At 36.5% G+C, this 9,226-nt stretch overlaps 1 protein-coding gene across 5 annotated transcripts; it reads left to right on the top strand.

Annotated features, from left to right (window-relative positions):
* The first annotated feature begins 2,557 nt into the window (after window positions 1-2,557).
* Window positions 2,558-7,398, top strand: LOC103701486 (ubiquitin-conjugating enzyme E2 22-like). 5 transcript variants are annotated; one of them, XM_017841446.3, is made up of 9 exons: window positions 3,927-4,023; window positions 4,119-4,165; window positions 4,999-5,065; window positions 5,193-5,365; window positions 5,537-5,681; window positions 5,825-5,902; window positions 6,016-6,128; window positions 6,554-6,657; window positions 6,862-7,398. In XM_017841446.3, exons 4-9 carry the CDS (start codon window positions 5,363-5,365, stop codon window positions 7,181-7,183), a joined length of 765 nt encoding a protein of 254 aa, XP_017696935.1. In that variant the 5' UTR covers window positions 3,927-4,023; window positions 4,119-4,165; window positions 4,999-5,065; window positions 5,193-5,362; the 3' UTR covers window positions 7,184-7,398. The 5 variants fall into 5 exon arrangements, with proteins under 5 accessions (XP_008781780.1, XP_017696935.1, XP_038977103.1 ...); XM_039121175.1 differs by lacking the exon at window positions 4,999-5,065; XM_008783558.4 differs by lacking the exons at window positions 3,927-4,023; window positions 4,119-4,165; window positions 4,999-5,065 and adding an exon at window positions 2,558-3,686.
* The last annotated feature ends 1,828 nt before the right edge of the window (window positions 7,399-9,226 follow it).

Below are 9,226 nucleotides of genomic sequence, written 5' to 3'. Positions count from 1 at the left end.
GATTTTAATGGATGGTGACCACCAAAGTGGCTCATTTACTGAAATTTGCAGGATCCTTCTGTTTAATACTTTGAAAGGGATTGAGAAGTGTTGTGGAATTATTGGACATAATCATCTCTCCAAAGGAAGTTTATTGCATATTATAATTCTGAAGTAGAATAATTTTTTGACTAATGAGTGTGCATAGTCTAGAAATTCATTTGACCGAAGTAGATAGACCTTCGAAAGCTGATGATACCTTATTGGTTAATTTTACTATACGTTGGAGAGGGTCCCTTATGTGGCTTGTAAAGAAGTTTGTGGCATTGCACTAATGGCTCTCATTAAAGTAATGCTTATAAATATTTTCAAGCATACTAGTTACCCATATTTTTTATTAATTAACTGCATAAAGGTTGTCTAGCAGTTAGCATCTTTACTGTGAATAATACTATTGCTCCCATTGAAACTATGATTGGAATAAACCATAAAATATAGAAATGTGACATTGAACTAGCGCTGGGTTTTGATTGATTGGGATATTGTACTCAAGGATTATCCTCCATCTCAAGTTATTAGTTGGAGTACTTTAGAACAAATGGCTGTCTATGAACAGTGGGAGAGAGCGAATAATGTTAGCCTGATGATCATGAAGAGATCCATATTTGATTAATTCTAGATGCTATACCTGATAATGGTAAAACTAGGCAATTCTTTGATGCCATAAGTAAAGAGGTATGTAGAATTTGATAAGGCTGAGGCGAGAGAGCTAATGGATAAATTAATCAATATGAAATATGATAATACTAGTGGTGTGAGAGCTTATATTATGAAACTAGAGAGTATTGCATCCAATCTCAGTAGTCTTGAGATTCCTATCCCTAAAGATGTTCTTGTGCATCAAGTTCTTAATTCTCTTTCGATACAATTTAGTTAGCTTAAAACTACATATAATGCGCAGAGAGATAAATAGAATATAAATAAACTTATTTTTGTTTGTGTTCAAGAGAAAGGAAAATATCTTAGGAAAAACGATGAGAGGGCTCATATGGTGTAATGAGTCATACCCTAAGGGTCCCACATATAATAAGAAAAAGGGTAATCGTTGTAAAAAAGAAGGTCGGACCCATAATTCTGGAAGTGGATTCATAAAACTTAATTAAAAACTACGCTTAGCAACTAGCATCATATATGCAATTAAGGTCTAAAAGAGAAAAACTGTTAGCAATAATAATCAGGAAAGATTGAGTGTTGATACTAGAATTTGTTGACGTTGGAGGGGGAAGCTATAACTAGTAGCTCACCACCTGGTTGCAATTAACTCCACCAACTGGCCTTGCCACCGATCCCCTAAATTCATTAGAGCTTGTACAGAATTCATCGTGAGAGAAAAATATTTAGACAAATCTCATTTATTGATTGATCCAAAGAAGGGGTGTATAAGGGATATTTATAGGTTTTGGGATTCCTTACAAATGATAGGATAAACTGGGTATCCTCACAGTTCGAAGGTAAGTCAAACAACTAAAACTTATGGACTAAACATTCTCACCATAGGTGATCTTCTGGGATAGATTTTTTCTACTAACGGTGAATTAACCATCACCGGAAGGCTTCAAATGACAACTATGTCGCCCATTTAATGCATCTAATAGAGACAAGTTTACCATTAGGTGCCCTGATTTGCACCATTGATGGCATGCCATTAGATATGATGAAGTCCATTATGAATTGGGTTGCTTAAAGAGCAAACCTTCTAGAAGTTCCTGTCGGACGATGTTCCTAAGCAATGTTGGTCATTTCTGATGATGGTTTCAGCACCATTCGGATTAGTATTGGTAGGATCAGGTGGTCCTTCAAATCATTATAATTTATAAATATTACGTTCATGGCAGTCCTAAAATTACATGTTAATGGGGCTGCTCTAATGCTATTAATGGGGCTGTCTAAACATGGTCGTCCATCATCCGCTCCAACGCCAGGATTTAAATCGAACATGCCAGCTGGACACCACAACGGCTACCTGCAACCGACACTTCCAAGTCAAACGGTCGTCTCCGAACGACCAGACAATCCAACTCAAGACGTCAACGGTTCAAATCCGGGGGTACTTCCGTCAACTGAAATCTCATTACAAAACTACCCCTTCTTTCTCGCGAACTATCGCATAACATTGGCGTATGAACGTACGTAATTACTCCATGATATGAGGGTGATTTTGTCAGTAAGGTAATTATAGATTTCGAATCTGAACAAAGTTCCGTGAATCTCATTTGGTTTTCTAAACTCCCGCACTACAAGTAAGGATGTTTTCGCCATAAAAAAGAAACGGAGGAAAGAACCCTGTGATTTGTCTAAAGGAATAGGGGCATTACCGTCATATGGGAGCCTTCAAATCCGCCGATCGACGGACGCCCATTTCCGCTACTAATACGGGCTACACCGATACTTGAAAGGGGCCACGTCATCGTCTCTCTCCTCCCCTTCCCCCAATCATTGCGATCTTGCGTTCCGGATCTGAGGAAGCGGCATTCTGAGTTCATTTGGCTCGCATTTCTCTTGAGGCAAGCGATCTCTACTTCTCTATTTGTCTCTTAAATTAATTGATCGAAATTTCTCTCATTTTGTTTGAGTATCTTGGGAGAAATCCGCTCCCGTTGGTTCTCTTGTTTGATGAGCGATTTGTGTAGTCCTTTTCCGGATTTTCTTTTGTTTTTTCACAAAATCTTGGGAAAAATATAGTTTGTGTTCTTCAGATGTTCTAAAAGGCAAGATCTTTAGTTATTTTGGGCTTCTGAGCTCCGTCTCTTGTGCCGTTTGTCATTCTTTTATTTTATTGGGAATTTTGTGCAGAGATTTGGTTCTGTTCGGATCGTATTTGATTCTTTATTCTGGGATGGTACCGCCCCACCCCCTCTCCCTCTTTCCCTTTTCTATTGATGCCTAGGAACAAGCTAGCATTTAATTTCTTAAGCTGTGGTTATTAATTTCTCAATGTAGCTTGGAATTATTTTAGTTATGAACTCCCGAGAAAATATACTAAAATTCACTGGTTTTTAAAGTTGACCTGCTGCCTTACTTTGGGAGAATCAGTACACATCATGGGGAATTTGTGGATGAAGTCATAGTGGAGAGGGAGCATGAAGTATCACAGATTAAAAGGACTAGTTTATCCGTTAGCTCAATCTGCTTGAGAAATTATATGTGGCTTCTCATAGTGAAGTGTGTGGATTTGAGCTGTGGTGGCATCCGGGTCTCCTTTGTGTGAAGTTGTAATTATCACACCTTGTCTAGCTTGTGAGTGGGCAAAGCTTCCTTCTATTTTGTGTTGTGTACTTAAAGATGATTTTTGCTAGTGATTTCCTTAAAGGACGTATCTTCTTAAAACCCCTTTAATCTAAGAGGAATATATATTTGCTAAATTCTCTTAGATCACTGTCTTGCGGCCTTTGTGGTATGGTATTCTTTCTTATACTAGTTGGCATGTAAATTTAAAAAACTGTTATAGTGATGGGATGGATTTTTTCTTTTTTTAATAAAATTGGTGAGGATTCATTATTATGTTAACTCTTAGGAGATGCCAGCAATTATGGGAAGAGAGAAGTAAGCGACATGGAAGACAAGACTCTTGTTGGTGGAAACATTTCTATGTGTATGATGCTATTGAAAGGAGTCTATTTGTTTGGGAGTCACTAGATTTGAGTAAAGTAAGCAGTCTTTGACAGGCAGCAAATTTTTTTCTGTTTTGTTTTCTTGACTCATGAATATATTCAGTTGCATTTGGGTGTCAGTTTATAGAAAACTTGCATTGAGTTGGTTGCATGTGTATACTTCCGACTGGATTGTTTGCTAAAAAACAGTTCTGCAGCCTAACGGGGTTTCACCCTTCTTTTATCTTGTCTCTGGATTGATGTTCCATGTTCAAAACTGAGTAGGTGTTTCCTCAGGCATTTTATGTGTGCAAATATGCTGGTAACCCCGCTGTTACTTGAGTGCATGGAAGTTCAAAAGATACCAGTTGCAGCCAGCTAATAGAGAAATAAGGTGCCTTGCTTCATTTCTTGATGAAATTAGGGGTGCTACAAGCCATGGTGATGATGTCTTCTCTCATATATATAATAATGCAAATAACTTTACAGATTTTGCAAACGGATGGGTTGAACAGAATGCCCTGCTCCAAGCCATGGTGATGGTGTCTTCTCTCGTATCTATAATAGTGCAAATAACTTTACAGATTTTGCAAACGGATGGGTTGACCAGAATGCCTTTTCACTATCAATTATCTCCTTAATGTTTTTGAGACATCATCCCTTTCAATTGTCTCTATGCATATATAAGATGTTTCAGTGGCTATCTTTCCCATAAAGTTTGCATGTCGCCAATCAGAGAGACACACTTGATGGTTGTTCGGATCAACTATCATTGTTCCACTGCTATTGTGAAACCTTCTTTGAAGGCCAACTCACATTTTGAAGGAAACTATTCATACTCATCCCTGACAGGGTTTCCAAAAGTACAATATTTTGTTATAAGCATGTGATACTTAGAAAAGAAAATCCATTAGCTAGGATAGATATCTATTTGTGCGTGTATTGAGTGGGAAATAAATTATTAAATGTCATCCATAAGCTTGAAAATTATTTATTTTTCAACATTTGTAGTACTTATTCATGTACATGTTTGATGCCATCAATAAAATGGGAAAAAATATCGGTTGTTTCATTGATTTGTTTTCTTTCTTGTCTCTGCATTCCATACCCTAGCAACTATTTGTTGAGACAGGTTAATTTTTTGACTTGCTCTGGCAATATGAATAATTTATTCTTTGTATATTATTTGTTTCCTGTTAAATTATCTTGTGCATTTTCTATATTTTTTTAATGCATATAGAAACCTATTTTACAACCTCTAAACATGTGATAAGAAGGAAACGATATATTGATAACCAAATGTATTAAAGATGTTGAAAATCTCCTCTAATTTGATTTAGATGCTAAGATATACTATGTGGTCCTTCAGGTGTTCTCTTTCTTTACTTTTTGGCTCTTGCAGTGAATGACTGCATCAAAGACCCCTTAATACCATTGTAAATTCTGTGAACTTAGACAGTCATCACATTATTTGCTAATCTGAAGTTCTGAACTTACACTTGCTCTTTTCTTTTCATTTATACTTAAATAATCAAGCCAATGCTTATTATCTTGTTTTTGCAGGCTCGTGTAGATTGGTTTGGAGATCTGTTGGTGATATTTATCACTGAAGAAACATCATCTTCATTGCAGCATACTGAAACATTGAATAGTTGTTGTAACCTGATTGCTATCATCTCGTCATAGCAAAAAAACATAAACAACTTATTTTGCAGAGACTTCTTTGCATAACAATGGTAATCATATGATTAGAAGTTAAAATTTGACATTGATTTTAACTTGTTCTGTACTTTGTAAGACCTTTTATGTATTTATGCAATTGAAAAACCAGCTTTCATTATTAATTTTTTGCACCCTCTTATACTTGAGCTGATTTTAATTAAGGAAAATGCTCATTATTTTTTCAGGCAACAAATGAAAACCTTCCACCTAATGTCATCAAACAACTTGCCAAAGAACTGAAGAATCTTGATGAAACACCACCAGAAGGCATTAAAGTGCTTGTAAATGATGATGACTTTTCCACTATATTTGCTGATATTGAGGGTCCAGGTAGATTTCTGATATAAATACATTTTTCATATATATAAATATATATATGTATATATACATATATATATATACATATATAGGCACACCTTTTGCCATGGAAGTAATGCTTGACGAATTTATGCTGCGGGACCTGCTTGATGCAGCTGGTACTCCATATGAGAATGGTATATTCCGCATGAAGCTGTTATTATCACACGACTTCCCTCAATCGCCTCCAAAAGGTCTTTCCTTATGATATAAGTTTATAGTCGAATTTTTCAGTCTCCTTATTTTGCATGGTATGACTTATTTCTGTGTGTTGAGTGTCAAATCATCCGCTTTTCATTTTTTGCAGGCTACTTTCTGACTAAAATCTTTCATCCTAACATTGCAACAAATGGCGAGATTTGTGTGAACACACTAAAAAAGGACTGGAATCCAAGTCTTGGTTTGCGACATGTTTTGCTTGTAAGTTCAAAAGTTGCTAATCCCATCTTGATGTTTTATTTATATTAATTGTTAACTATTCAGCATGTCACTTGTTCCATCAGAATTCTGTTGGATGTCAAGATGATTATCAATATTTTTTTTTCTCTCTCATTTCAATACCACCTTCACAAGCTAGTAGGTACTTTTTTGGAATTGGTTCTTGGAGATACATATTTTATCTTTTTGCATGCCTGAGCTAAATTTTTTCTCCCCATTATCTATTATTTCCAAACTCTTCTTGGTTTTTTATGATTAGTTTGTCTTTGATTATACTCAGAAAGTTTCAAATCATTATGCTGATTCCTTGATGAATTTAATATCTTCTGCTCTTTCAACCGGCAAAGCAAACCATCTTGGCATATTAATCATTCAACTAATGTTGTTCATATTAACATTGCTGGCAGGTGGTCAGATGTCTGCTGATTGAACCATTTCCAGAATCTGCACTTAATGAACAGGCTGGTAAGATGCTGCTTGAAAATTACGAGGAGTATGCAAGGCATGCCAGGTCAGCTCCTCTCCTCCCCCACCTGCCACACCCACGCACACACCCTCTCTGTGGTTAAGTTTTATGTACTATTATTTCAACTTATCATAAATTATGGTTTTACGCCTATTGGGAAGTTTCTCTCATCATTTGGGCCGATGTTTGATTTTGATAATTGATATGGAAGGGAGAAACTCATGGTGGATTTTGTGACGCATTTCATAGGCTATATACTGGAATCCATGCTGTCAAACCTAAACCAAAATTTAAGACCGGAGCAATCTCTGAGTGCACCACGGCTCTTAATGTGGATCAGAAAAATGTGGTTTCAAATGGCAAGGTGTTACCACACCCCACACCATTGACCACGAACACAGCCTCCAAAGTATCAGCAATAAATGGCCAGGATCAGAATGCTGTCGTTCCTGCAATGGAGCCTGCCATTGGGACATCAGCAATTGAAAAGAAGGAAGGAGCTGTCACTGCAAAAGTTCAGGTGGATAAGAAGAAGATGGATGCAAGGAAGAAGAGCTTGAAGAGATTATGACGAGAGTGAGGAAGTAAGGGGTACATGTTGTATTGGAGAGGACATAATCAATGGGAACTACGAGAAAGCATTTGTAATCTGAACTTTTTTGGACATTTGGGATCGAGAGTGGGGCAGGGGGAGAGTGAGTCATTGCATCTCATTCTTTTGACTTTCCTTTGTGCAATCACTCGTGTCATTGTGGCGAATGGCAATGCATAGTTTCGATTCTCAGATCTTGTTCTTATGGTGTCTTCTTGTTCTTATGGTGTCTTCGTTCCCTCAAAGATGAAATTCTTGTTTTGCCATTTCCTCCAGATCTTCGCTACATGCCAACATGGCAACTTTCCTCTCTTCATCTTTCCTCAGCCATAGATATACCAAAAAGTCAGGTAGATTCTGCTGGATTTGTTTGTTTGTTTTGACAGAACTTTTAATCAGAAATGCAATAGAATTTACTGATATACTACATTACGTACAAATAAATGAAAGGAAAATCGGATTGTACCACATTAGCTGTCGTATGTTTCAGCCTCCCGGTTTCATGGCTGTGCTCCATCTTGACCCTTGGAACTTGGAAGTCTTCTGCCCATTTTCCTTCCCACACTTTTATTTTGCCAAAAAGAAACTAGACAATGAAAAGAAGATCCGTTTCAAATTCTTTTCCTTTCTTTCACCTTCTAAGAAACTATATATAACCTTGGTCACTGTACTTTGGCTCCAACCAGGGCTCATAAAAACTATAACCAGTCACAAGATGCATGAATCTTGTAATTATATCCGCAGAACTCTCACAAATGTTATCTTTCTTCATGTTTTTATTCTCAACATGTATTATTTGTAGTTTCTTGCAGTTTAATAGCCATGACTTTCCCCACGAGAAAAATCGCAACAATGAAGACTCCGACTGCAGACATATAAAAAAATAATAAAATGCATCATGCACTAGACTTCCATCATCTTAACATAATACTCTGGTTCCATTCTTTCTTTGGTATTGCATGAATCTAGCCTTCCGGATTTCCTATTGGAGTACACAAGTATGCCGTTTTTTGCTCATACAACGTTCCTTCAAATATACGTAGGTTAGCACCAGCGGTTCATGATGACAAACCCGAATCACTTCGGTTGGTACGTAGGAGACTGACCACAACCCAGGACTGTTCATGTCTGTGTACAAAATCTAGCCCAAATCAGCATGAACCAGTCCTTCCTTACAGGCCTAAACCGCTTCGAATTGCCTAGAGAAAGTTACCATGCCCATTTTTCTCTCCATTTCACCACCAAGCAAGAGAAGAGAAAGAGACGAGGAGAGGGGAAAGAGGAGGGAGAGTGAAATAGTGAGCAGAGAGGCAGATGGTCGATTCATCAAGGGATTTTTTTAGATTTTCTTTTCTATTTTTTTTTTTGTAATCCCACAAATGGGCAAAATTAAAAATATAAAAAAGAATTGTTTAAAGTTTATAATTTAATATGATTTTGTGATATGCTATGGATCTTAGCAAAATCGTGCTCACAGTCTAGCAGATTACAAAGTTTAACGACCTGGAAGACATGAAGAAGACTCATATTCTGGTTGCAAGTACGAAGTTGAAGTGGGGATGGGTGTGGTTGCCATGCTCAAAATTCAATTTGAAGATTCCACGAGTCCACTATCCCAAATTAGGCACAAATGGCCTACCAAGATCCTGCATGGCTACAATATCAAGATTAAAGTTTAAGTCACAAGGGCCACCTATGAATATGATCCAGACGTATATAAAGGACATGGATCCTTAGGTTGAAATTGAATATATGTATATGTATGTATTATATTTTTAATTTTTTAATACAAATATTTTATAGTCACAATATTCTCTAGGTGTGTATCATAAAAACAATAAAATATATTATACATAAACATAAAAAAACTCAAAAAATCTTAACTTTCGCTCGAACTATATAACAAAAGTTTAAAACCCTCAAAAAAATAAAAATAGATTTTATTGTGTGTCAATTGGTATTGTGTGTCAATATGACTTTTTACAATAGATAAATGATTTTACTAACACTGTCAATTTAAAT

The sequence above is a fragment of the Phoenix dactylifera genome, unplaced genomic scaffold (genome assembly GCF_009389715.1).
Source record: "Phoenix dactylifera cultivar Barhee BC4 unplaced genomic scaffold, palm_55x_up_171113_PBpolish2nd_filt_p 001001F, whole genome shotgun sequence".
Classification (NCBI taxonomy): domain Eukaryota; kingdom Viridiplantae; phylum Streptophyta; class Magnoliopsida; order Arecales; family Arecaceae; genus Phoenix; species Phoenix dactylifera.
The sequence above is the reverse complement of the archived record's forward strand: the minus strand, read 5'-3'. Positions and strand labels throughout refer to the sequence as shown.

Excerpts from the sequence above, each read along its gene's own strand:
- LOC103701486 (XM_008783558.4), top strand. Across the intron at positions 5,682-5,824 it reads TGCTGATATTGAGGGTCCAG|CTGGTACTCCATATGAGAAT; the intron begins GTAGATTTCTGA and ends TGCTTGATGCAG. Across the intron at positions 6,658-6,861 it reads GAGTATGCAAGGCATGCCAG|GCTATATACTGGAATCCATG; the intron begins GTCAGCTCCTCT and ends CGCATTTCATAG.